Source organism: Cervus canadensis, chromosome 3 (assembly GCF_019320065.1).
Source record: "Cervus canadensis isolate Bull #8, Minnesota chromosome 3, ASM1932006v1, whole genome shotgun sequence".
Lineage (NCBI taxonomy): Eukaryota > Metazoa > Chordata > Mammalia > Artiodactyla > Cervidae > Cervus > Cervus canadensis.
In genome coordinates this window covers 113276935-113303308 of record NC_057388.1, presented here as the reverse complement: position 1 = coordinate 113303308, position 26374 = coordinate 113276935, and the positions used below count along the sequence as shown (strand labels likewise).

The window sequence follows — 26374 nt, the reverse complement described above, 5'->3', positions numbered from 1 at the left end:
GTTCTTCACCTCATCTTCCCCAAGGGCTGCAGCTCCCAGGCATGCCCATGACTCCTGCCCTCTCTCCCCAGCCTCACCGGTAGGCCATACCTGTACAGCCAGATGCCATTAGTCTTGGAGTCTGCATGTTGCAATGGCCCCTGGAAGGACACGGGTCCCAGAGTGAACTCGTGAGCAGCTGGTAGAAGCATCTCTGAACCTGTGTCATTGGTCACCTTCTACCGGGTCTCTCTGCACAGTGAGGAACCCCCAGAGTCCTTCCCTCCTCCCGGTGGGCATCTCCTTTCTGAAGAGTCCACCTTGGGAACATCCTTGCCCTTTCCACCTTCCTCTCTCCTGATGGTGCCCAGCAGCCTCCTGCCTCCTCTTTTCAACCCACCCCATCAGTTTTCCAACAATTTCAAATCCCATTCCAAAGCCCCCTCCCAGACCCTTCACTAGCCCCTGTCTCTTAGGAAGTAAACTCCGTCTCCTTAAGCCGAGCTGCATGGTGATTCAGAAATCTGGGGAAAGAAAGAACGGGTTTCCTCCGGTTTTGACCACTCGGAGAATAAATGGCCCAGTGCGCCATGGGATCCCATTCTGGGGTTTTCTTTCGGAGTCTGGACACGGTGAATCATTGGAAGAAGGTCGGGAGGTTGTGATGAGTATTGGGTTTTCAAAAGCACCCCACTCCCCGCCCCGCGTCCCCCAAATCACACAAACACAAATCCGATCTGAAATTTTCCTGGCTAGATTCTCTAAAGGGACCCGGAGAGTTCGAGAAATCCTGCTACCTCTAGGACCTGGAGGATTCGAGTAGGGGGGTGACCCTCCCCGCCCCCCGCGGAGTAGGCGCCGGAACTGCCTAAGGGGAACCAGCAGAGTGGCGCTGAAGGGGGCTGCGCTGGCCCGGGTTGACGCGGAGACAGGGGATCCCGGCCGAGACCTCGGGGGATCGTCAGAGGCTGCCGATCGATCCTGGGAGCGCTGGACACTCCCCGTCCCCTTGCGGGACTTCCTTAGGATTCGGAGTTTGCACGCGATTCCCCAGCGAGGGCGGACTAAGGGCGCTCTCCGAGGAGGACGGACCCCAGGTCCCCCAAGAGTACCTCTGCAGGGTCCTTAGGGTCCTCGAGGAGCCTGGAGGGAAACGACTTGCCGCGGGCCTGAGTGAGCTCCCCGCGTGCGCGTCTCCCCAACCCTGACCCTGCAGTCCACCCCCTTCTCGTCGTCCCGGCCTTTGGTCCAAGCAAGGGCGGCGAGGGCGGGAGCCTCGAGGCGCGGGCCGGGCAGCCCGGACGATCGCACACGGAGCGGTCCGCAGCGTCCCCGGGGGCGGGCGCGGGGACCGCGGGCTAAGGTCGGTCCTGAGAGATCAGGAGCGGCGGTCGGGGTGGGTGCTGCGGAAGGGCAGGCCCGAGAAGTGGGAGGGGACAGGTTGAGGGGTGGTCTCTGAGGAGGAGCCTGGCTGGACTGTATTGTTCGCCACTCTGCCGCCCGGAGCGCGCGGCGCTGGCCGCGGAGGGCGCGCGGGACGCTTCACTCCCAGGGTTCACGGGTCCCGGGCGCCCCGCGCTCTCCAGCGCTCCCTGAGACAACCGTGCGCAGGTGGGTGCGGTCTCCCCCGGGGGGCGCGGGGCGGGAGTCTTTCCGCGCCGGTGGGGCTGCGGCTGCTTCACCCGTTACGGAGACTCCCGAGGGGGCCCGCCCTCTGGGGCGCAGCCCCCGGAGGGTCAGCGGGCCGGGAGGCCGGGTGGGCGCACGGTAGCGAGGGTCCCCCGCCTCACCCGCGACGGGTGCCTCCGCAGGAGCCGGGAGCCGGTGGCCCCGCGATGGCCTCGGGACACAGCCGCAGGGAACCGCCGCGAAGACACCGAGGGGCCCCTCCCTAGCGGCGCGCAGCCTCCTCCGAGGTCCCCCTCCACCCGCGGGATGGGGGGTGGAGGGTCTGCCCTGAGGGTCTGCGCCGACCACCGCGGGGGCATCAACTGGCTCAGCCTGAGCCCCGACGGACAGCGCCTGCTGACGGGCAGCGAGGACGGCACGGCCCGGCTCTGGAGCACCGCGGACGGCACGTGCTGCGCCCTCCTGCAAGGTAGACCCGCCCGGCCGACCGCTAGCTCTGCCCTCCTGTCTGCCGCTCGCCAGCCTCTGACCTGTCCGCAGACCCCTTCCCCCAAGTCCAGCGCGCGCCCACCGTGGACCCTCGTGGAAGAGCCCCCCGGGAGGGGGGTTAGGGTGGGCGTGCAGAGAGGCCGCGATCCCGGCCAGCGAGCCGAGGGGCGCAGTGTCGAGTCAGCAGGTGGGTGAAACCACTTCCATCACCGCAGTGGGGACAAGCGGAAAGAAACCGCACCTCCGCCCCTTGAGCTGAGCGTCGCCCTGCCTCCTCTCTCGCTGGTCTTGCGACCTGTGGCCGGACGTTTCCTGTCCCCGAGCCTTTGGATACAACAGGGGCTGGGTCGGCGACCTGGGCACTGCGGCGGAGGGGCTGCTGTTCGCACGGTGTTGTTCTCTTAACCCATTTGTGCAGACAGGGAGACTGAGGCACGGAGTTAATTAAGTAGCATGCAGGCGGTTTACGCAGCCCCACTCCGCGGGGGGAGGGGGGTCAGAGTCGAAAACCCCCTCCCTCATTCGGCCGCCCGGCCCTGCTCTCTCTAGCTTCTTGGTCTCATCAGCAATTTGGACAGGCCCTGAAACAGCAGGAGGTACACATCGGCCTAAGCATTGCTTCATAAAAGAGCCCTGAGGGTACGCCCGTACCGATTTATATTTGTGTACTTCCTGGAGGGGGGGGTGGATGTCCCCCCACCCCAGGGACTTGTCACAGGCCTGCAGCGCGGACTGCCAGGCCCCTCCCCTCTGAGTGGCCCCTGCAGCCCCTGGCAGAGGCACCAGGCTGCCTGCCGGCGCGCAGTTGTTTGTCACCGCCGATTTTTCCACCACAATCAGCAAATCCTGGGTGGCCTGCTCGACCTCCCGCTTGGCCTCCCGCTTCCTGTAGGCACGGGGAGGAAATTAGCTTCAGGACTGGCTGCTCCTGACCCTGCTGGTTTCAAACAAGAGCAGTGAGGGTAAATGTTTCAAAGCTCCGGAGGGGTGCAGTCTGGGGCTGCCTGCTCTTTGGGAGGCGGTGTGGATAGTGGGGAGTTGGCCACCACTCACAGACAGTCACACACTTGGCCAGACATAGATCTGTTAGAAAATTTAAATCCAGTTGGTATTGTTTCCCAAGCGTGATACTTTTATCCGGAGGGCTTTCAGAAACGCAGATTCCCACGTCTGGGTTTCACAGAGCCCTTGGGGTGGGACTCTAGAATTGGCATTTCTCTATTTTCTTTTTGATGGTGTTAGCCTTCCTAGGTGGCTCTAGTGGTAAAGAACCCACCTGCCAAGGCAGAAGACATGGATTCCGTCCCTGGGTCAGGAAGATCCCCTGGAGGAGGGAATGGCACCCCACTCCAGTATTCTTGCCTGGGAAATCCCATGGACAGAGGGCCTGGCGGGCTACAGTCAGTGGGGTCGAAGAGAGTCAGATACGACTGAGGCAACTTGGCGCACACTCAGCCCGGGTCTTCCTTGCTCCTTGCCGGCTTTTCTCTAGTTGCAGGGATCAGGGGCTACTCTCCGGGTGTGGTTCTCAGGCTTCGTGCTGCTGCGGCTTCTCTTGTTGGGGAGCAGGGTCTCTAGAGTACAGGGGCTTCAGTGGTGGCCCTGTGACATGCGGGATCCTCCCGGACCAGGGATCAAAGCCGTGGCCCCTGCATTGACCGGTGGATTCCTTACTGCTGGGGCCACCAGGGAAGCCCCAGAACTGGCATGTCTAACACACTGCAAGGTGGCGCTGATGGTCAGCTGGCCTGGGGAGCCCTTGTAGGAGCTCAGGTAATAGGCCAGTCTCTGCTCCAGGAAGCTCCGATCCTTTCCAGAGTGATTCTGGGCTCGTGGGCTTTGCCTCCAGGGCCCACCGTCCTTGCCCAGCCCTGCCCTGCCCTCCTCACCCAGCTCTGTCCTGGTGGGCCCCCCGCACACCCTCTTTAGTGGCCCTCCCGGCGGTTCATCCCCACAGGACACCAGCACTGCTTGTTAATGAGGTCACCTGGACTCTCCGACTGGGGGCTAGTTGGAGGATCCCACTCGACAGGAAAACACTGTCAAATGAGAAGACTGCTGCCAAGATCCTTTCCATCACGATCGAGTCTTCTGTTATAAAGGTTCGCACTTCAAGAATTGTCAGGGACAGAGGGGACTTTCCTTTTCCCACAATTGCGCTCATTGGCTTCACTTGTAAGAGACTCATTTTGAGTTTGTGATGATCCTTGTGCCCACCCCTCACCATGGAAAGCAAGCACTTGCCAGCTCCACCCCCTACTGTAGGATTTTTTTTGGATCAGTGAAGTATTAATAAGATGTTGTGATATTTTAGTTTCCTATATTTTATCAACACTCTTCTCAGTACATATTTTCTTCTGTTATCAACACTCACAATTGTGAGGTGGTTAGAATTGACACCAATTTCTTTATTTATTGGCTTTGAGGCGAGGCTTATGGGACCCTACTTGCCCAACCTGGGACTGAACCCACACCCTGGGCAGCAGAAGCTCGGCGTCTCAACTGCTGGACCCCCAGGGAATTCCATTTATTAATTTTTAAAATTTTTATTGAAACATAGTTGGTTTACGATGTTGTGCTAATTTCTTCTGTACAGTAAATTGACTCTGTAGTACATATATAGACTTAAATATATTCCTTCTCATTTTCTTTTCCATTATAGCTTGTCATAGAATGTTGACTGTAGTTTCCTGTGCTACAACATGACCTTGTTGTTTAGCCATCTTGTATATAATAGTTTGCCTCCCCAATCCCAAACTTCCATTCCTTTGCTCCTCTACCTGCTCTCCCCTTTGGCAAACACAAGTTTGTTCTCTATGTCTGTGAGTCTGTTTTTGGTTTCATAGATATGTTGATTTGTGTTGTATTTTAGATTCCACATATATGCGATTGTATATTGTGCTTGCTTAGTCTGATAATCTCTAGGTCCATCTATGCTGCTGCCAATGACATTATTTCATTCTTCTTTTTTTTTTTTTTCATTCTTCTTTTTAAAAAAAATTTCTTGGCCGTGCCCCGTGGCATGTGGGATCTTAACTCTCTTGAAAGAAAGTGAAAGTGAAAGTTGCTCAGTCATGTCCGACTCTTTGCGACTCCGTGAACTTGGAATTTTCCAGGCCAGAATACTGGAGTGGGTAGTCATTCCCTTCTCCAGGGGATCTTCCCAACCCAGGGATTGAACCCAGATCTCTCGCATTGCAGGCGGATTCTTTACCAGCCGAGACACCAGGGAAGCCCAGGGTAGCCCCCCTATCAGGATCGAATCCACCCCCTCTGCAATGGAAGTTCAGGGTCTTAACCACTGGACCTCCAGGGAAGTCCTAAATTTCATTCTTTTTATGGCTGAGTAATATTCCGTTGTATGTATGTACCACACCTTCACCCATTCATCTGTCGATGGACACTTAGGTTGTGCCCTTGTCTTGGCTGTTGTGAATACGGCTGCCATGATGACACCAGTTTGTTGATGAGACAGACGGGAGGTGCAGATATTTACCAACATGCTACACGTTCTGTGTTTTCTGCACACTCACCTCGCGAGGCAGGGGCTGTTGTCAATATCCTCGATGCACAGTGTGGTTGCAGAGCTTGTCCAGGGCCACACGGCGGGATGGGGAGGCTTCTCGCCCTTGGCCCTACTCTTGCCAGGACAGAGCTGTAGGACAGCTGTGCCCTCCCGGGGCCGCGCGGCTGGTCAGCGATCCAGGCTCTTTCCACTCCTGTCCTGGAAGCTGCCGCATCGGGGTGGGGACCAGCTCCCTGCACAGCCCTGGGCCCACTGAAGGCAGAGAAGGGGCAGCCTGCTAGGGCACCCTCCTGGGTCTGTTGGGCAGAGCAGCCTGGGTTGGCAGCTCCTGCCTTGTGTTTCCTTCCGCAGACAAGCTCATGGCGGCAGAAGCCATTGGGGGCCAGAGGCTGTTCTGTGAATCCTGCAGGGTTTAGGGAGCCTGTGCCAAGGGGTGGGAAGAGAGGAAGGGCCGGGCAGTACCTGGTGGCAGAGGCTCAGTGGGCACACTGTCACCCATGGGGACGCCTGGAGACTAGGCTGCAAGATCAGTCCCCCAAGCTTCCCTCCCGCAGCAGCTCTGCCCCCGAGAAACTGTGAACCCCTGAACTGGCTTTCAAATGCAATTGGTGAGCTCCTAGTGAGAGAGAAGGTTTAATTGCCTTCTGTAAAGGGAGGAATTGTTTTTACTGTAACTCTTCCCCTTTGCCTCTTCTTCTTTAGCCTTTGGGTACCTACTTCTTTGGGGCACTTCACGGGATCAGTGGGACCAACAGCGTTTCCCCCAGGGGCGGTTCCTTTCCTGCCCTGTTCTCACTTAAATAAGGGACCCAGCCTGAGGTTCCAGCCCTCGATGGCTGTTCCCCTGCAAGCTGCCTTCTAACAGCACCTTCTCACGTGATGGGGGTGGTGACTGTTTTCTGTTCCGTATAGACAAACAGCACACTCCCATCTACTGGAAGCCTGGTGGCCGCCTGCCCATTTAGATGACCCCTACTTGCTACCAGGGAGCAGAAAGGACCATCGACGGTCCAGAGCCTGAGCTCTGGAGCCAGGCAGCTTGGGCTTGAATCCGGTTACATAACTTCTCCAGCCTAAGTTGCTTTATCTGTGAATTGGGGATGATAAGAATAGTTACCTAACCTCAGAGGGTCGTGGTGGGCACCAAGCCAGTGAATATAGAGCTCCTAGCTCCTTGCATTTGCTGACTTAACCTTCATGCACAAAATGAGAAGCAGCATCCCTTGGGCCCTGAACTGTGCTGGCTCCAAAGCTCTTCCGCATTTGCTTCTCACAACCCTGTATCATCCCATTTTGCAGATGAGGAAACTGAGGCTAACCCGCCCTCTGTGCTCCTCCCTCTGAGTCCCCTCACCTGCCTGTCGGTTTGACCGCACTGGGTGCCTATGTCGAATTCAAAGGTGCCAGAGACTCGGACCCAACCCGGGGAGTTTGCAGATTAAATTGCTTAACTGAGGGGCTATGTCCTTGAACTTCAGACAAGCAGGAACTCGGTGAGTTGGGCCAGTCAGGGTTCACGTCTCGTCCCAGGTGGGCCGGGAACTGAGACAAGTTTTAATTGTTATTAAAAAAAACACGTAACATAAAGTTTGCCATCTTAACCATCTTTAATGTCCAGTTCAGAGATACTAAACTTCAAAAATGTCATGCAACCATCACCCCCACCACCTCCAGGACTTTTTCATGGTCCCCACTGAACAATAACTCCCCTTCTCCCTTCCCAGCCCCTGGCTCCCACCATTCTGCTTCTCCTCTGGGAACCTGACTCCCGTGGGTTCCCTGTGTAAGTGGGATTTGTCTTTTTATGATATTATTTTATACATATTACTTTGTCGTTTGTGACAGGCACGTTTCCCTCCACTCAGTGTCCCCAAGGCTGTGACACGGGGCAGAATGTCCCTCCTTTTGAAAGCCAAACCCTCTTCCCTCGTGTGGATCTAATTCGTCTTCCTTATCCTTCATCCGTCCACGGACACTTGAGCTGCTTCCACTGACTTTGTGAGTGATGCTGCTGTGAACCTGGGTGTGCAAATCTCTCTCCCAGGCCCTGCTTTCCCTTCTTCTGGGTGCAAACCCACAAGTGGGATTGCTGAGTCATCTCATATGTGTTTTTAAAAGGGCATGTAGGAGCCCAGGGAAGACGCTCAGACAGAAACAAAATCGTTCGTAGCTTTGTCCTGGCCAGGAAGCGTTCCGTAAAAAAAGCAGCCCTGGGTTTTCAGCACAGATGGGAAGGAAGCCCACACTGGTGATTCATTCTCCAGCCCTGTGGAGACCACCGTCCTCGGGAGGAGAGCTCCCCCATGGGAGCGGATCAAGGAGAATGGGATGGAGGCAGACAGCAGTTTGGTCGAGGTTGAGGGACCAGAGAGGCTGGGACTGAGGTAGGGCCCTGAGGTGGCAACAGAGACCAGCATGGGAGTGGGAGTCTGGGGGGCGTGTGGCCCCAGTTGGGGTCCCCCGTGGTTTTGTCAGACCCCGTCCATTCTGGCCAGAGCCTCCGTGCTCGGGCAGCAGCAGGAAACCAGTGGCCCTCCCAAATGGTTACTCATGGAGAGTTTCATGAAGGGACTTAGGAAAATGTGGGCAGAGGGTGGGAAACTGCAGAACCTGGGTCTCAGCAGGGCTGACAGTCCCCAGGCCTGAAGGGGGCGGAGGGCGGTCACTAAGGCCCGGAAACGGCCGTGGCCACGGAGGGGGCTTCATCCAGGGAGGTGTGAGCCTGGTTTGCGGGCCTTGGGGGACACGTCCTGAACTAGAGGCCCCTCCAGGAGTTCCCGACTGTCTGGGCCCTGAGTGCAGCGGGGGGCGGAGGGATAGGAAACCCCCAGAGAGGGGGACAGGCAGCCCACAGGGGGTCAGGGAGCCCCCGGGGGTGGGGGGCTGCAAAGAGCAGCCTGGAGAAGAGCAGGGGGCCCCACGGCGCAGACGGAAGACTCCAAGGGCAGCAAAGCTTGTCATGCTGAGCTGAAGGCGAACTCAGCTGGGCCATGCCCACCCCGGGCCCCTCTGCCCCTGCAGACCCTGGCCTCTGGCAGGGTGAGCCACTCCTGCCCACGGAGGGGTTACTTCGACTCTGAACCCCCAGCAAGTCCAAGGGTGTGTGAGCTGGGAGGCCGGGAGGGCCAACTACCTTGGCAGGAAACCCTGAGCCTCAGCATATTCTCTTGAACAAAATAACCGCATTTTATCTGCATTCTGCAGCCCTTCAAAAATATTTATTTTTCGTTTGGCTTTCTTGCTTATTCTGCACAATTCCGACAGCTCGTGGCCGAGGCTCTGTGGTCCCCGGGGACGCGAGGGCCCCTCCCGCCTGCTTCCTCGGTGACCCTGCTGGGGTGATGGGGTCCCGTTGTTGCTCTGTGGCTTCTCGTCTGTGGGTTACAGTCAGGGGCTTGCTCACAGCCCTCAGGGCCCCAGTACAGCAAGGACTCCAAGCCCGGAGGGCTCCCTTGGGTGTGAGATGGGCGTCTGGTGCCAGAGAAGGGGCGTGTGCATAGAAGAGCCTTGACCAATGCAGGGACCCCCGCCAGCCCGGCCAGGCCCCCGAGAGGGTGGAGGGTCAGCCTGGCCCACCTTCAGAGATGAGCTTTTCCACACTGAAAAACTTCTTTTCGTTGTTAGCTCGTTTCTTCAAGCCTTTGTTTGTACTTCTGTTGATTTGCAGTCAAGTGTCCATCCTTGTTTCAACTTCTGCAAATCAGAGGGTCTGATTTGCAGACCCTCTCACAGTCTTGGCCAATGACTACAGTTCCATCGAGCTGAGGTGCCAACCTTGGGGTTTCAGTGCTTCCCTTGGTCTGTTGGTGGGTCCACTTGCACTCTGCTTTCCTGCTGTCAGATGCTGCTGAGACGGGAGGGAAGGAGCTTAGATTTTGGACTGCGTGCCTTAGTCTTAGTCTGGACTGGGAGTGGTCCCTGGGGGAGACTCTCCTAGCCTTGGTGGGCTTTGGGGGACCCCTGTCTCAGTGCAGAGTGCTCCCAACCCCTCCTGACGGCAGATCTGGTCTCGGGGAGAGTGCGTTGACAATCCTCAAATATTATATAAACATTCTGGGGTTGGCAGAAAGCTGGGCTGTGTTTTGCCAAACACATTTTGCCCTCAACTTTTAAACTGCCATGCACTTTGATGGAGACAATCTCATGTTTACTTAATTCACAAACGTTGATTTCCTAGAGGCCTGGGATATGCTATCCAAGAAAATGTTTATTTCTTACTTAAAAAAAAAATTATCTTTCTTAGAACCCAGGAAGTTGGGTTCTTTCAAGAGTAACTAAGCTTGAACCCCAGGCTAAAAAAAAAAAGTGAGAATCAGTTCGAAACTGCTCAGGAGGTTCTAAATCCTTGTCTAATTGATACCAGACATTGAGAGGAAATTTTTAAAATCCGATCAAAATCTTTAATGTCATAAATACACCCCTCACATCGTTCTTGTTTTGAGTTCATCACTCGCCTTGTCTGTGACATAGGTCTGAGGTCTCACATTCCTTTGATTCCATTGATTTTTCTGGTCTCTAAATTCTCCTCCAGTAGAGTCAGCTTCAGTTTACTGTTGGACGTGGTTATATTCGAGATGGAAACACTTCTTTTTTTCTTCTTTTAAACTTTTACTTTGTATTGGGGTATAGCCAATCGGGAAAGACTGAGGGCAGGAGGAGAAGGAGACGACAGAGGATGAGATGGTTGGATGGCATCACCGACTCAATGGACATGAGTTTAGGTGGACTCCAGGAGTTGGTGATGGACAGGGAGGCCTGGCGTGCTGCGGTTCATGGGGTCACAAAGAGTCGGATACGACTGAGCGACTGAACTGAACTGAACTGATAGCCAGTAAGGGCTTCCCTGGTGACTCAGATGGTAAAGAATCCGCCTGCAATGAGGGAGACCTGGGTTCCATCCCCTGAATCAGGAAGATCGCCTGGAGAAGGGAAGGACTACCCACTTCAGTGTTCTGGCCTGGAGAATTCCATGGACAGAGGAGCCTGGTGGGCTACAGTCCACGGGGTCGCAAAGAGTCAAACAAGGTTGCAGCGAGTTAGCACGCATGCATAGCTGATAAATAAACCATGTTGTGAAAGTTTCATTTGAACCTCAGAGGGATTCAGCCATGTATATACATGCAAACCTTACCTGGAAAACAGGGTCTTTGGTGTCCAGGGATCGAGGGTCCCCGGGGCTGCATAATAAGGCTCGAGGCGTAAAGATCAGCCCCACAGACGGGGTGAGAGCCGACAGATCAGACCACTGCCCCCTGAGGGGATGGCCAGTGCACTTGGCGAGACCCTGCGCTGCATGGCCCTCGCTCCGTCCCAGACCGCCACCCTCACCCCGCCTGCTTCATCTACCATCTCTGCCGGGCGTCTGAGTCCTGGCTCCGGGGCCCCTCCTGCTTGGTTTGTGCTGCCTCCTTGCCCAGACACTGCCTCTTCTCCGGACAGACACCGCAGAGACCCTTCCTCACCCACCACACCCGGCGTCTGCTCTGCTGACCCTCATCATGCACTGTCCCTGCACCCGTCACACTTGGCCAACTGTCTCTCCTTCTGGGCTGGCTGTTCTCCTGGAAGGCAAGTTGTTGTTCAGTCACTCAGTCGTGTCCGACTCTGCGACCCCATGGACCGCAGCATGCCAGGCCTCCCCATCCTCCACTATCTCCCGGAGCTTGCTCAAACTCATGTCCATCGAGTCGGTGATGCCATCCAACCATCTCATCCTCTGTCGTCCCCTTCTCCTCCCACCTTCAATCTTTCCCAGCATCAGGGTCTTTTCCGATGAGTCAGTTCTTTGCATCAGGTGGCCAAAGTATTGGAGTTTCAGCTTTAGCATCAGTCGTTCTAATGAATATTCAGGACTGATTTCCTTTAGGATGGACTGGTTGGATCTCCTTGCAGTCTGAGTGACTCTCAAATGTCTTCTCTAATACCATGGTTCAAAAGCATCAATTCTTCAGTGCTCAGCTTTCTTTATGGTCCAACTCTCACGTCCATACAGACTACTGGAAAAACCATAGCTTTGACTACATGGACCTTTGTTGGCAAAGTCTTTGCAGGGGATGTGTCTTGCTTATCCCTGTATCTGTTTCCTGTGGGTGCTGTGACTGATGATCCCACTGGGTTTCCTTGAAACAAGTTTATTCTGGCACAAGTTTGGAGGTCCAAAATCAGTGTCACTGGGACGAAATCCAGGTTTCCTCTAAGACCTTCAGGGAAGACCGCAGTTACCTTTCCAGCTTCTGGTGGCTGCTGCATCCCTTGGCTTGTGGCCGCATCGCTCCAGACTTCCAGGCCAGCAGCCACACGTCTCTGCTCCTTCTTCACCATGCCTTCTCTATGTCCTGGGCCCTCCCTCTTCCTCCTTATGAGGATGCTTGTGAAGGCGTGTAGGGCCCATCCTGATATCCAGGATCATCGCCCCATCTCAAGGTCCTCCTTAATGAGTTGCATCTGTAAATGTGCCTTTTTCCAAGAAAGGTAACCTTTCTAGGTGCCAGCAATTAGGAACCAGCTCTCTTTGGGGCCAGTGTTCTGCCTAGCAGGGTCTCTCCCCAAATGTGAGGACGGCTCACAGCTAGTGTTTAGACACCCTGCACGGCTGTCCCCTGACTCGGGCAGCGGCACTGTCCGCATTTCAGGTGAGGAAATGGAGGCACAGAGAGGGGAATAACTTGCCCACAGGCAGCAGCAGCACCAGGCTGATCACCTGGGCATTCTGGTTCCAAAGACCACGCCCCTGGCCTCTATACTTCCTGCCTCTGTAACATGGGGCTCCTTGAATGACCGAGTGAATACAAACAGCTGAAATTTGAAGAAAAGGAGGGACTTCCCTGGTGGTCCAGTGACTAAGACTCTGCACTCCCAGTGCTGGAGGTCCATCGCTGATCAGGGAACAAGATCCCACGTGCTGCAACTAAGGCCTGGCACAGCCAAGTAAATAATTAAATAAATATTTTCTTTAAAAAAGACCAAAAGAAGATGGTTAAGAAGGAGGAGGGGCGGAGAGAAGGGAGGAAGGATTCCGGGGCAGGCTGAGTGCTCCCTGAATTGCTCCTGGCTCCCCACGATTCCTGAGAGTCTCCCAGAGTTACAGCATCGTTTCGAAGCGCTGGTCCTTTCTGGACTCAGCCCAAACACTGCCCGCAAGCTGCTTTCTTTCCTTCCTCCGTGTCTCAAACATGCTCAGGGAGCAGGCCTGCCCCGCGGTGCTCACCTGTCCTCCGCTCGTCTGCAGGACACGAGAGCTACGTGACCTTCTGCCAGCTGGAGGACGAGGCCGCCTTTACCTGCAGCGCCGACTGCACCATCAGGAAGTGGGATGTGCTGACCGGGCAGTGTCTGCAGGTGTTCCGGGGACACACGTCCATCGTGAACAGGTCAGCGGGGCCCGGGGGGTGAGGACGGGGGACCGAGATGTAGGCTGTGGGCCCCCTGCCCTGGAGGAGCTCAGCTTCGGTGGGGAGGCGGCCAGGAGCACAGGGCAGTGGAAGCCCCAGGACAGAGGTGTCCCCGGGCGTGACAAGTGCCAACTGCCCAGGGCTGCAGGCGTGTGTGTGTTGGGGGTTGGGGGTCGGGGGTGCAGATTGGGAGGTGGAGGTGCGGGCAGAGAGGCATCGCCAACCCTTAGACTAGTGCCTGGACATCCTCGCGGGCCCTACAGCACAACCGCCCCCAGCTGGGTGCAGGGAAAAGGCCTTGGAGGCTACAGCGCCTACCGATGGGAGCAGATTCCAGAGGAAACGGCTTAAGTGGTGCCTGCTGCTGGACCAGGCGCTTGGAGGAGGAACAGAATGGGGCTTGTTCTGCAGAGGGCATTGAGGGTATTTTTCAACCTCTCCTTTCCCTGTTGCTGTTGAACATATCCCAGCCACTCCTCCTCACGGAGGTTTGAGTTTTTCCAAAAACGTATCAAGTTTGGGTCTGAGCTGAGCCATGCAAATTCCTTGCTGATCAGATTGGTTGGACAGTATTTCTGTAACTTGAGGCCATTTCAACGCCCCCACCCCCCCCACCAAGGGACTCCATGGTAGGAGCAGGAGTCTGGGCACCTGCCCCTGGGCCCTCCTGACCTCAGGGCCCGAGAAGGGCACCTGTCTGGGGAGTTAACTAGGCGAGGAACGTGCAGGCAGGCGCCGTGGGGGCCGTGGTTGCAGGGCTTTGTGAAGCCTGGGGCGGGGTGGGACCCATCTGGCCGGCTGGTCCTGCACATGGGGGGTGGAAATGGTGGGCCGGCCTGGTCATTAACTGCCCCCCCGATGGACGGATGCTCCCGCAGGGCAGGAGAGACACTGAAGTGTCACACTGACTCGGGATGGCGCTGAGCGGGGAGGGACCCCAGTGGGGACCCCGGGAGAGCGCCAGCCCCCTTACATGTTCATGCAGCTGAGCTCTGATCCCCCTCCCCCAAGCCTCCACCCCACTTAGCCAGAGCAGGTGGGGCCTGGGGACCTGGGAGGCCAGGATGAGGCAGGCAGGGGTGGAGGAGGGCTGGGATGAGGACCCGGGTCTCAGCTCCTGCCAGCCTCTGCCCAGCATTCTGTCCTACTTATTTATTTAAAAATATATATATATATATATATTTTGGTTTCAAACCTCATTCCCCAACCAGGGATCGAACCTGGGCTCTGGGCAATGAGTGTTTGGAGTCCTAACCACTGGGCTGCAGGGAATTCCCAGCAGCGGTCTATCTCGAGAAAGCAGTCTGTGACTGAGGAAGAGTGTGGGCCTGGGGGGCGACTCCTTTGGTGAGGCTGGGTGCAGCTGGGAGGGCCGACAGAGGAGGGGGCAGGTGGAGAGGGTCCCATCTCAGAGGACCAGCCGGCCCTCAGATTGTAACCAACGGCTCCTCAGAAGTGAAGGTGAAAGTCGCTCAGTCGTGTCCAACTCTGCGACCCCGTGGACTATACAGTCCATGGAATTCTCCAGGCCAGAATACTGGACTGGGTAGCCTTTCCCTTCTCCAGGGGATCTTCCCGACCGAGGAATTGAACCAAGGTCTCCTGCATTGCAGGTGACTCCTCAGAAGTAAATCTGCCCAGAAATTATGCTCTGCTGAGCGCACATGTTCACGCGCAAGCACATGCAAGCACTCAAGCACAGACACACACCCCCAGAGACTCCTTTTGAGCAGTTGGCTGTTCTGAACATCTCCGGGTGTGTATTTGCATTGTTACGTAGCTGTGCTCACAAACGTTCGGTGTCCCTGGGTGAGGACGTGGACTTCGCTTTTCATGGTTTCAGAGCAGGGCCATGTGTGTGAGCTTCTGGGGACACCGGCCCGGCCCGGCGTCCCTGCCGTTACAGGCCACGCAGGCAGGACTTGGGCCCCCCCCGGGATGTCACCCAGGGTGCCAGATCGTCACTTTCCTTTAGAAGCACCCACGCGGTGAAAAACGCACCTCCCGGCATTAGGGAAGAAGCTGGCACCTATTGAGAGTGTGCGGGCTGCTTCCTTAATGACTCTTGGGAGGGAGGACCGTCCTGGGGGAGAGGCGGGCGGAGGGTCCTCTCCGCTCCGAGTCCATCTCTCCACCTGCCTGTGCTCGGCTCACAGGCGAGACCTTTTTATGGTTTTAACTTTTACATTTTTTCGGCAGCACTGCCCAGCATGCGGGGTCTTAGTTCCCTGACTGGGGATGGAACCCGTGCTCCCTGCAGTGGAAGCTCGGGGTCCTAACATGGGACCACCAGGGAAGTCCCCGGGCGAGACCTTTTAAAAGAGGGGGCGTGAGATGATCAGCCCATGTACCTGGTAGACGGGAGGCCCCCATTTGCTGCAACTACAGAAAAGCCCGCAGCAACGAAGGGTCAGCACAGCCAATAAACAAACGAACTTTTTCACAAAGAGGGGTCACAAGGTTCCTCTGACTCTGTGATGGGGGCGTCCTGACCCCTCTGTCCCCACACAGACGACACACCCCATTCCAGCTTCAGGCGGCTGCCTCTGGGGATGAGTGTGTAAATTAGGCTCCACTCTCATGCCCTTTGAAGTTGCATACAGAGCTCTGGTGTATTTTCTGCGGAGAAATTCTTAGCGTACATCAGAACGAGAATAAGAATCAGGAATATTTACTGCTTGGGAGGCTCTGCTCCCCTGTGGCCTCCCCCGGCCGCCTCACTGTCCCTTGAAAAGGCGGTTCGAGATTCCCTGGCCTTTGAGATTTTCTCCAACGCGTGTCTCCCAATCGCTGGGAGCATTTCTGGCTTCTCATCCATCTCCTGGGCTCATTGAACACGTCAGACACCAGCCACAGGGGACCCCGTGCCGGCCTGCCGGGCAGCCCTTTGCCGCCTGACCCCCGACCCTTCCCGTCTCACCACCAGGATCCTGGTCGCCAACAAGCAGCTCTTCAGTGGCTCCTACGACAGGACGGCCCGCGCCTGGAGCGTGGACAGGGGGCAGGTGGCCCGGGAGTTCCGGGGTCACCGCAACTGTGTGCTGACCCTGGCCTACGCCGGGGCGCCCTGCGTGGAGGAGGCCGTGGCCGGGGGCCTCCTGGTGACGGGCAGCACGGACGGCACGGCCAAGGTGTGGCAGGTGGCCAGCGGCTGCTGCCATCAGACGCTGCGGGGCCACACGGGCGCCGTGCTCTGCCTGGTGCTGGACGCGCCAGGCCACACGGCCTTCACGGGCAGCACGGATGCCACCGTCCGCGCCTGGGACATCCTGAGCGGCCAGCAGCTGCGCGTGTTCCGGGAGCACCAGGGCTCCGTCATCTGTCTGGAGGTGAGACCTGCCTGACTGCTGGGGCCCCCCCTGCACCTTCCCTGGGTCATGCTCCGAGCTGCAGCCCCACCCTGTGTATGAGTCAGCTCAGGCTGTGTAACAAAGTGACCACAGATGGGGCAGCTGGAACAACAGACATTGGTTGGCTCACTGCTCTGGAGGCTGGAAGTCCAAGAGCAGGATGTGGGCAGGGTTGGTTTCTTCCAAGGCCTCTCCTCCACTTGTAGATGGCCCTTCTGTATCCTCATGTGGTCTTCCCTCTGCATCTGCGTTTCCTCTTCTTCTAAGGACAGTAGTCACACTGGCCGAGGTTCCACCCTAGTGCCCTCATTTTAGCTTAATTACCTCTTTTAAAGTTACTGTTGTTGCTCAGTTGTTCTCAACTCTTTGCAACCCCATGGACTGCAGCATGCCAGGCTTCCCTGTCCCTCACCATCTCCCAGAGCCAGCTGAAACTCATGTCCATTGAGTCTGTGATGCCATCCAACCATCTCACCCTCTGTTGTCCCCTTCTCCTCCTGCCTTCAGTCTTTTCCAGCATCAGGGTCTTTTCTAATGAGTTGGTACTTCGCATCAGGTGGCCAAAGTATTGGAGTTTCAGCATCAGTCCTTCCAATAAATGTTCAGGGTGCTTTTTTTATTTTTACATCTATCTTGGCCATGCCCCGTGATGTATGGGATTCTAGTTCCCCAATCAGAGATCAAACTTGCATCCCCTGCAGTGGAAGTGTGTAGCCCCAACCAGTGGACCACCGGCAGGTCCTAATTGCCTCTTTAAAGATCCATTTCCAAATACGTCACATTCACAGGAACAGGGTGAGGGCTGTTGTCCACACATGAATTTTTGTTTCCTTCCTTGTGAGATGAGGATCAGGTCTACCCACAAACTGTGGTCTCTGCATGCGTGCATGCTCAGTCACTTCAGTCATGTCCGACTCTGTGACCCCATGGACTGTAGCCCACCAGGCTCCTCTCTCCATGGGATTCTCCAGGCAAGAATACTGGAGTGGGTGGCCATGGCCTCCTCCAGGGGTCTTCCCCCCTTGGGGCTTACACTTGTGTCTGCCTGCGTCTCCTACATCACAGGGGTATTCTTTACCCACTGAGCCACCTGGGAAGCCCAACTGTGGTCCATAATTCCTAAATCCAGAAGTTCCCAAAAGAAATGAAGTTTTTTCCTTAGACTTGGCATTAAAACTCACTTGGTGGCAAAGCCTGGCCTGAACAGACATGAGATTGGCGGTAGGTCAGTTTGTCCCACTTCCTGGGAATACATGCATATACTTTGCTGTGGAAACACGAGGGTGTTCCTCGAGTCCAAAAGCTCCCGAAACACCTTGGTCCCTGTGGTCTGGATCAGGGATCGCGGACCTGGAGCTGTGCCTCCCCTGGGCTGTCATGAGGATTTCCTGAGTCAATGCAGACACGGTGCCTGACATGGAGCCTGTTCTTGACCCCCGTCAGCCCGTGATACTTGCTCTGAAGCATCTGAGAAAGCACTGGCTGCACTTAGCAAGCGCGTCTGCTGGATGTGGCCCCTCCCTCTGTCAAGATATCAGGGTCTGGGTGATCCTGGTACCGGTTGTGGCCACGGCCTCTTCCCTTCTCCAGGCCGGTTCCCACACCCAAGATGAGCAGGTTGGGGTTCAGGGCTTGGTAACACTGAGGCTCTAGGAACAACCAGGGCAGCGATGGGGGTGCCCTCGAGGTGACAGAAAGCAGTGGAGAGCCGGGCCAGGAGGCCCGTTTTTGGGTTCTGGGGGTGAAGGGCAGCCCTGGGACCCCAGGACCAGTGGAGTAGAGAAGGTCTCTGCTCTACGTGGACAGAATGACCTCTGACCCTGGTGAACCCCAGAGTGGCCATGTGTCTTTGGTTGTATTAATACAAACGGTGTCTTTCTAACTCACATCCTGCTTGAGGAAGAACTTGGTGATGGGGGCGTGGGTGCTGAGTTGAGAGTTGGCTGCCTGGTATCTTTTTTTAATTAAAAAAATTTTATTGGAGTACAGCCCCCTGGGGGGCTGCTGTGTGTACCCTGTGCCTGGTCAGGTCCTTCTGTGTGTGGAGATACACTTGTGGGCCGCCTTTTCAGAGGCTAGGAGAACAGATGAACCTGCCTCTGAGCCATGGGCCTGCATGCATGTGGTACCTATCATAGCATCCTCCACCCACAGCCCACTCGGAACCTTCTGGGGTCAGAGGCGAGGCCCGAGAAATCGGCCAAGCCCCGCGGGGCCTCTGCCTTTCCCCTTCACTAGGGGACGTGTGTCCAGGGTCAAGCAGGCTGGCCCCAGAGGGTTCCAGAAGCCAGATCGGGGTGGAACCAGGTGTGCACGGGCCTCTGATGGAGAAGGTGGGCCAGAGCAGAGGCCAGGGATCACTTCCAGGTACCAAATTCAAGGTCAAGCCTGCCGACCACCAAGAGGGGCTGCTCCCTTACCCTCACTCTTCCCAGAAGCTCCCAGGGTCTGGACTCAGGCAGGTGGTCCTTGTGAAGAAAGAGAAAGGGGAGAGTCTTTCCTGTCCCTTCATGTGTTATGCTTTTTAAATGTTTAGTTGTGAAACATTTGAAACATGAAGCGTAGCAGACACTAAAACAGATTCTATGTAGCCACCTCTGAAATGAGATATTAACATTGTGTCATGCTTAGTTGATGTGTTTTTTAAATACTTTATTCTTTTTATATTTAACTTTTAAAAATGTAATACAAAAGTGCACAAAATAGATTACAATACTTCATCTTTTTAAAGAAATATTTCAAAGACAGTCAGGGAGGGACAGGAAAGATGCTGTCAGGCGTGGGGCAGTCCAGGGGTGCTGGGGTGCCTGCCCGACCGTCCGTGGCATCGCTAGGGGTGCTCTGTTCTTTTTCTGCAAAAGCCCCCTGGCAGGGGGTGTTTGGGGGCAGAGGGTGCTATTGCCTTTTAGGTGTACGTTCCAGCTTCTGGGTTCGACCAGGGTGCCGACATGATTGAATTGATCCTCACGATGGAGATTAATTTTTCTCATTTGGTACACGAGGAGACGGAGGCTCAGCGCACTTGCCCAGGGTCTCCCAGCTGGTAAGGATAGAGACAGGATTTGAACCCAGGACTGAACGTGAAACCTGGGCATTTAACAGGCAGCTTGTCAGGGCGTGTTGGGCTCACACGATGCTCTGCCCCTGGCCCTGCGCACCGCCTGGCCCAGGGGCTTCTCTCCTGCTGCTCCAGTACGAGGCCTGTCGTGAGCCGAGGCGAGGGTGAGGCCTGCCTCCAACCCCAGGGTCATGGGCGCGGACCCCCAGGCCTGCGGGCCTCGACCTGCCCTCTGTCTGGGCGATCACCCCGCAGGGAGACGGCCCGCTGTCCTCGGAGCGGCCTTGGCTGCCGTGAGTCTCGCGAGACCGGCCTTTGCGACTGGCCCTCTCAGGTTCCTCCTGCTTTCTCCATCTGCCGGAGCCTCCCTGGTCTCCCCCGCTGCCCCCCATGGGGGTCCTTTCGGGAAACCAGGCCAGGCGAGCCATGAGGCGTCCACCCACTTATCAACCTCTGGGTTCAGGGTTTGTGCTGTGAAAGAGTGCTGCTTGCCGGTTCCTTTTTTTCTTTAATTAATCATGTGTTTATTCTCAGTTCGGCCTTTGATGCTCCGCGCGGGCTTTCTCACTGCGCTGAGCCCGGCTGCTCTTCCGTTGTGGTCCATGGGCTCCTCATTGCGGTGGCTTCTCTTGCTGTGGGGCACAGGCTCTGGGGCGCGAGCGCTCAGGAGTTGTGGCTTATGGGCTTAGTTAGAGAAGGGGACGGCAGAGGACGCGATGGCTGGATGGCATCACCGACTCGACGGACGTGAGTTCGAGCAAGCTCCAGGAGATAGTGAAGGACAGGGAGGCCTGGCGTGCTGCCGTGCATGGGGTCGCAAGGAGTCGGACACGACTGAGCAACTGAACTGAACTGATGGGCTTAGTTGCTCCACGGCAAGTGGAACCTTCCCGGACCAGGGATCAAATCCGTGTGCCCTGCGTTGGCAGGTGGATGCCCATGCACTGCGCCACCAGGGAAGTCCCTGCTTGGCGGTTCTGGGGCACATGCGCCAGGCCCTGCAGCATTAGGGCCCTTGCTTTGAGCAGGAGGCATCCTCCCTTCTCTGCGGCCTCTGTGGACGCTCTGTGCCTCCTTCGTGGACTGGAGGGGACAGAGGTGTGGAGGCCACAGGGCCCAGATGCACCACTGGGGTCTCCGCCTCACACACTCCCCTTGAGAGGTCTGGGAGCCCCAGTGGGCAGCCTGGAGAGTGTGGTCACTGGAGGTCTGGGGCTGCCTCTGGGAGGGACACAGTGGGGGACAGTCAGGAAACACTGGGGCCAGTGGCGATCGGCCTGGGGGCAGGAGGCAGATGGTGCTGGGCAGCGCGAGGAGGGACCCTGGAGGGTGGAGCTCCCATAAAGAATGAGGGGGATCCACTGGGGGGCACCTCCTGGGCAGAGAGGACTTGTAAAGGGGAGGACGGTGTGTGTCCAGGGTCCTCTAGGTACAGTGAGGACACAGGAGCCTGGGGAAGCCGGCCACATCCCAGACTCCATGTACAGGGCTAGGGGGGGCCCCCGAAAGGCCGAGAGCAGGTGGGGGCTCCAAGCAGGAGCCCTGCCCCCATCAATGGTGGCACAGATGGAGGGAGGACTCGAGTGAGGTTCTGGATCCCGCTGAAGCACTCAGGCCCGCAGATGTCACCCTTGGCCCTGTCCTCGGGGAGTGGATGCCAGTAAGAGAAGCCAGAAGCCAGGCTCCATTGACTGGGCCAGTCATAACCCCAGTAGGACTGCAGGGCAGGGCCTGGGAGGCACAGGCCAGGCTGGTCGCCCACCTGATCCACAGGAAACCCCCTGCAGCCTCTGTCTTAGCGATTTGCCCAAGGCCTACTCTGGCCTGTGCGGTGGCTGGGATGGAAGTGGAGCTGGGCCAGAGTCCTATCCTCCGTGACTTAAACCAGGAGATAATAAGGGGACACTGAGTCAGGAGTGGGCGGTGGCGGAGTCGAGAGTGTGTGCTGAGCTGGGAGGACTCTGGACCACTGCCCCCCACTCTAGGCCCACCACCCATTGCCCCCGGAGAAGGGCCTGCTCTTTCCCGAGCCTCCGGGGCTCCAGGCCCTGGCAGTATGGTGCCCAGCTCTCTCGAGGCCTTGTCGCCTGCCCCCCTCCTCCTGGGCCCTGCCGAGTAGGGGAGACCTGGCGCCATAGCCAGCTGATGGCAGCTGGGGACCCGCCCGCCCGCCTGATTCTCCCTCGTGAGTCAGAAGGTGCTGTGCTGGCTGCAAGCTCTGGGGGCTTCATGGAGCCTTCCCTCGGGGGAAATTCACAGGGCTGTTTCAATAGTCTTTGGGCTTCCCTCGGCCTAGGACAATGTCTCTCCTGCTGGGGGTGGGAGGCAGGGGGTGCCTCCTCATGTCCCCCTGCCCTTGTCTCCCTGGCCTGTTCCTCACCTCCTGCAGCACCCACCAGGGGTGTGAATGCCACTCCAGCGGGTGGGGCACACAGGAACCGGGGAAGCCTGTCTCCAAGGGCAGGGGGCCAGGACCCCGTGATGGCCCCTGGGTGTCCAGCTCTGGCCCCTGGGTGTCCAGCTCTGGTCCCAGCAGAGGGCCACCTCACACCTACCACGGCCAGCCAGGTTATTTCTAGACCTTTCTCTCTCCTGCGTGCCCTCCCTGGAGCAGAAGTCCAGCGTAAATGCCCTGCCCTGGGAGCCCTTTTCTCAGCTGGGATGATCCCAGGACCTGCAGTAGCTACAGGTGGATTCCTAGGCTGCTCTTCAGTAGGAAACTGCTAACGAGAAACGCCTGGCGGTGATGGCAGGAGTGGTAGCCTACATTTCCTGGCCCCTGCAGTTAGGGTGCTGAGCGCTGCGTGGTTGGGTCTGAGCCCCACGAGGAGGGGGCTGGCGTGGTCCTCACTGTGGGTGAAGCTGCTGAGAGTAGTCAGTGCCTTGGCAAAGGGCCAAGGGCCAGTGAGGATCTGCAGCCAGGTCTGCCTGACGCCTGCAAGCCTGCCTGACCCCCACTGCCCTGCAGAGGGGGTGGGGGGTGGGCAGCATGACCTCAGGCGCCAGAGCGGGCGGCTGGGTGGGACCCCCGGGCAGGGGCATTTCTGGCCCGTCCACAGTTTCTCCACTAAGAGCTGCACGTGCCCCTCCCCGGTTACACAGAGAGGTTTGGAGGGGCTTCTGAGCCGGCCCGCTGTGTCCGGGGCCAACCGTACCCCCTCCCCGTCCCCCTCCGCAGCTGGTAAACCAGCACGTGTACTCGGGCAGCGCCGACAGGACGGTCAAGTGCTGGCTGGCAGACACCGGCGAGCGCGTGCGCACGTTCACGGCCCACAGACACAGCGTGAGCGCCCTCAAGTACCACGCGGGCACCTGTAAGTGACCCCGCGTCCTGGAGCCCCAGCCTGCCTGTCCCCCGCACGTCCGCGCTCACCCGGGCCCCTCTGCTTACGCTCACTCCGCTCTACCCTCCGTGAGCCTCAGCTGCGGCTCCGTTTGGGTGGCGGCCAGGAGCGGCAGCCGTGCCTCCTCTGTGCACGTGTTTGTTCCTCCAGCCAAAGGAGTTCCAAGTAAGGGTGTGGGGGCCCCTCCCCGGGTGTGGGGGCCCCTCCCCACCTTTACCCACTAGGACCTACAGCGACCTGCGTGTTCAGAGAACCTCAGGTTAAGAGTGGGTGTCAAGGACACATTCTAATTCTTGAGTGAGACAGTGACGCTGCTCAACTCCAGCCAGAGGGAGTTGAGGGGCACCTGGATTTAGCTTCACTTGACATTAGGTTTGACTACAGATAAGAGAAAATCCAGATAACAGGGAATTTAAATGAGATAGTGGTTTATTCTTCTCTCAGGTAGAAGAATTTTAGAGACTGGTGATCTAGGCTGAAATGGATGGCTTCACAAAGTTGTTAGACACCCAGATTCCTTTTTTCACTTTGCTTCATCATCCTTAGTTTGTATCATCTATCTTTAAGGGCGGAGTGGGTGGCTCGTGGTTCAAGAGAGCTGCTGGTGGGCCAGCCATCATATGTTTTAGGCAGGCAGGAAGAAGAGGAGGAGAGGGCAAAAGGATGTGTCTTCTAGATGAGTAGACCCCTTTAAAGATCTTTACTGGAAATTCCACCCAAAGACTTCTTGCATACATCTCTCTGACCACTGCCTACAAAAGAGACAGAATAATAAAACCTCTTACTGGGGATACTGCTGTCAGGACTAATCAGGGTTATTTTGGAAGAAAAGAAGGGTAGTCAGCAAGCGCTCTGTCCCCCAGATCTCAAACCCACACGTCTGGGCTTTCCTGGCTCTGTCCAAGTGGCTTGCCATATTTACAGCCCAGACACACCCAGAAGACAGGCATTGTGCTGGGAAAGCAAAACGCACAACCTACTGCACCTCCCTGGGAGTGGGGGCCCCCGTTCCTGGACATTTTTTTCCTAAAATGACCGACCCTCAGTGTTATATTTTCCCACCAGCACCCTGCTTTCCCCAGTTATTCTCTCTCTCTCTCTCACACACACACACACAAGCAGCAACAGTCAGAAGCCAGCCCCACGCGGAGCTGAGCCTGAGAACCGTCCTTCTAGCGCGGGAATGAGAGAGCAGACTGGGGCAGAGGAGGAGTCACAGTGGAAAATTCAAGTGGACTTCACAGCACAGGTGTTAGATGAAGATAGAACGGATTTCCAAAAATAGTGCCCAAGATGCCCTCAGGACTTAGGTGTCCGATGCAGAAAGATAATTTTTCCCTCCCGTTTTTGTGTCCAAGGCTCTAAGTGTGACTATGGCTCTGCTCCTGCCAGGGTCTCTAATTTACAGAGAAGAACGTTGCTCAGAGCGCCTCCCTGTGGCAGCAGCTGGAATGAAACCTGCCGCTGCAGCAGATCCCATAGACCCTATTTGCTCGCGGCCGGCGGTTAAGGAACTTGGCCCTTGGTCTTTGCCATCAGGCTGCAGGATAATCAGACCAAATTCCAGACCCTCTTCCCACACTCAGGATGCCCAGTAACCAAGTGCCCTGGTGGAAGGGAAGGCGGGAAAGGAGCTGAAAAGGCCGGCCCAAACAAAACTTCCCTTTCAGGAGCACATTTCACTAGTAGCTTTAGCAGAAAACCTGGGAATGGGCAGGTGATGCAGGAAGCGGGATAAGGAGTAGACAGCCCAAGAACAGGGGGCCCCCCGAGGGTGCTTCCTGCGGCTCACTCAGGCCGCTGGGTGGCTGTAGCAGGTGGTCTGGGTACCACACTCAGGGGCACTTCCTGCTGCAGCACTGAGGTCCTCTGGCCGAGGACGACTAGGTGTTGATGGAAAAGGAGCCCGGTACCTTTGTTCCCGGGTGGGACAACTCAGACACGGGCCACCCCTCCTCTCAAGCACGCCAGCAGCCACCGACCTGCTCACTAACACACCTTCCTGGGGAGTCCTTCCTTCCTGTTTCTCTCCGCGCTTCTTGGAATGCCCTGCCAGATGAACTGTTTGCATTCAAATCCTAGTGTCAGGGTCAGCTTCTGGGAGAACCCAGGCTAAGGTAGTAAGTGGACAGGGAGGGGAGTTCCTCTGGCCAGCGCTCCCAGTGGGATTCCTGACCGCCACCAGCATCCCTAGAAGCTGGTTAGACCGGAGGGTTCTCAGGCCCCGCCCCAGACCTCCTTAAATCAGAAACTCAGGTGGGCCCAGCCATTTCTGTCTCAATAGGACAGGGCAGGCTGACCCGAAGCCCAAGGGCGGTGGGGCCGTCGCAGCCCTGCAGAGCCGGCTGCGGCCCACACGGGGCGCCTCGGGACCCCGGCTCCCCACGCTGACCTTGAGGGAACGTACTAAAGATCGTGAAGGTGCCGCCTCCTTCCTTTCAAGGGGCTTGGGCTGTTTGCCATTTGCAATTACGACCTCCCTGGGAGGCGAGAGGATGGGGCCGGGAGAGGGTCCCTGTTACTCTCTCCGCCCGTCCACGTCCCCCACACCCCGCCCCGTGGAGCCCCGAGGGGACGTGAACCGTGAACCGTGTGTTCACAGTGTTCACGGGCAGCGGGGACGCCCGCGCGCGCGCCTTCGACGCCCAGTCCGGAGCACTGCGGAGGGTGTTCCGCGGCCACGCCTTCGTCATCAACTGCATCCAGGTAGGCGCTCCGCCCTCTCCCGGGGCCGCGGCTGGTTGGCAGTGGTTGGTGGAGCGCCCTCGGAAGGGAAGGGCTGAGGGCCCCCGACCCCCACCTCCCGGGCAGCCGCGCGCCCCCGCGGGCAGAGCCTCCTTGGGCCGAGGCCGCCCAGGGCTGAGCCGTCCGCTTGCGTCGGCCGGGGCGGGTCCGCGTCCAGGCGACCCCGGAGCGGCGGGGAGGAGCCGGGTGGGGCGGCGGGGTGCCCCCCGCTGCCGGCCGCCCACGCCCCGCGCCCGCAGGTGCACGGCCAGGTGCTCTACACCGCCTCGCACGACGGCGCGCTGCGCCTCTGGGACGTTCGCGGCCTCCCGCCGCCGCGCGCCGCCGCCCCCAAGCGCAGCCTCTCGCGCCTCTTCAGCAACAAGGTGGGCTGCGCCGCCGCCGCCGCGCCGCTGCAGCCGGCCTGAGACGCCCCGACGGCGCCCCAGACACCGACCCGCGAGGAGCGCGGCGCTCCCGCCCGTCCCCGGGGCCCCGACCGGCGCGGCGGGTGCTGCTTCGCCCTCGCGCCGGCGGCCTTCCGAAGCCCTCGCCGAGCCGCCCGCCCCTCCGTCCGTCCCTCCCGGGACCCTCCCGCGACTCTCAGGGTCTCCAGCCGCCCGGGTCCCGGGCGCCCGAGGTCCCGGGAAGCCAAGTCTTTTCCTGCTGAGCGAGACGGACGCTTCAAAAAAGGCACGGACTGGGATTTTCCCCTGGCGGTCCCTTGTTTCTGACTGGGCGCTTTCACGGTAGGAACCCTGGGTTCAATCCCCGGTCGGGGAGCTAAAATAACACGAGCCGCGCCCAAGACAAAACCCCACGGACTGTCGTTATCTTGGCAGATTGTCCGCTTGTGAAGGATGAAATACAGGTCCTTGAAAGTG

General features: G+C 57.6%; 1 protein-coding gene and 1 long non-coding RNA gene across 11 annotated transcripts in view; one reads left to right on the top strand and one right to left on the bottom strand.

Moving 5' to 3' along the window:
- The window catches only part of LOC122438888, a 3271-nt gene extending 2051 nt beyond the window's left edge, over nucleotides 1-1220 (bottom strand). Inside the window, exons 1-2 of the long non-coding RNA XR_006268678.1 lie at nucleotides 1092-1220; nucleotides 91-140 (exon numbers count right to left, since the gene is read on the bottom strand). This is a non-coding gene — a long non-coding RNA (uncharacterized LOC122438888). The remainder of the gene's footprint in view (nucleotides 1-90; nucleotides 141-1091) is intronic.
- Nucleotides 843-26374, top strand: WDR86 (WD repeat domain 86). Of its 10 annotated transcripts, none has more exons than XM_043464187.1 (7): nucleotides 1438-1590; nucleotides 1791-2077; nucleotides 12852-12993; nucleotides 15941-16343; nucleotides 22601-22736; nucleotides 25369-25472; nucleotides 25751-26374. In XM_043464187.1, the coding sequence occupies exons 2-7, from the start codon at nucleotides 1915-1917 to the stop codon at nucleotides 25916-25918; spliced, it is 1116 nt and encodes a 371-aa protein (XP_043320122.1). In that variant the 5' UTR covers nucleotides 1438-1590; nucleotides 1791-1914; the 3' UTR covers nucleotides 25919-26374. The 10 variants fall into 10 exon arrangements, with proteins under 10 accessions (XP_043320116.1, XP_043320117.1, XP_043320119.1 ...); XM_043464186.1 differs by lacking the exons at nucleotides 1438-1590; nucleotides 1791-2077 and adding exons at nucleotides 7143-8007; nucleotides 25051-25187 and having other exon boundaries at nucleotides 25751-26057; XM_043464181.1 differs by lacking the exon at nucleotides 1438-1590 and adding an exon at nucleotides 843-1152 and having other exon boundaries at nucleotides 25369-26374.

What these genes read in the sequence shown, in the direction of transcription:
- WDR86 (XM_043464178.1), top strand. Translation starts at nt 7,952, where the DNA reads ATGGAGGCAGACAGCAGTTTGGTCGAGGTTGAGGGACCAGAGAGGCTG. An exon ending in CCAGAGAGGCTGGGACTGAG is followed by an intron (nt 8,008 to 12,851) that starts GTAGGGCCCTGA and finishes GCTCGTCTGCAG; the next exon opens with GACACGAGAGCTACGTGACC. An exon ending in ACGTACTAAAGATCGTGAAG is followed by an intron (nt 25,188 to 25,368) that starts GTGCCGCCTCCT and finishes GTGTGTTCACAG; the next exon opens with TGTTCACGGGCAGCGGGGAC.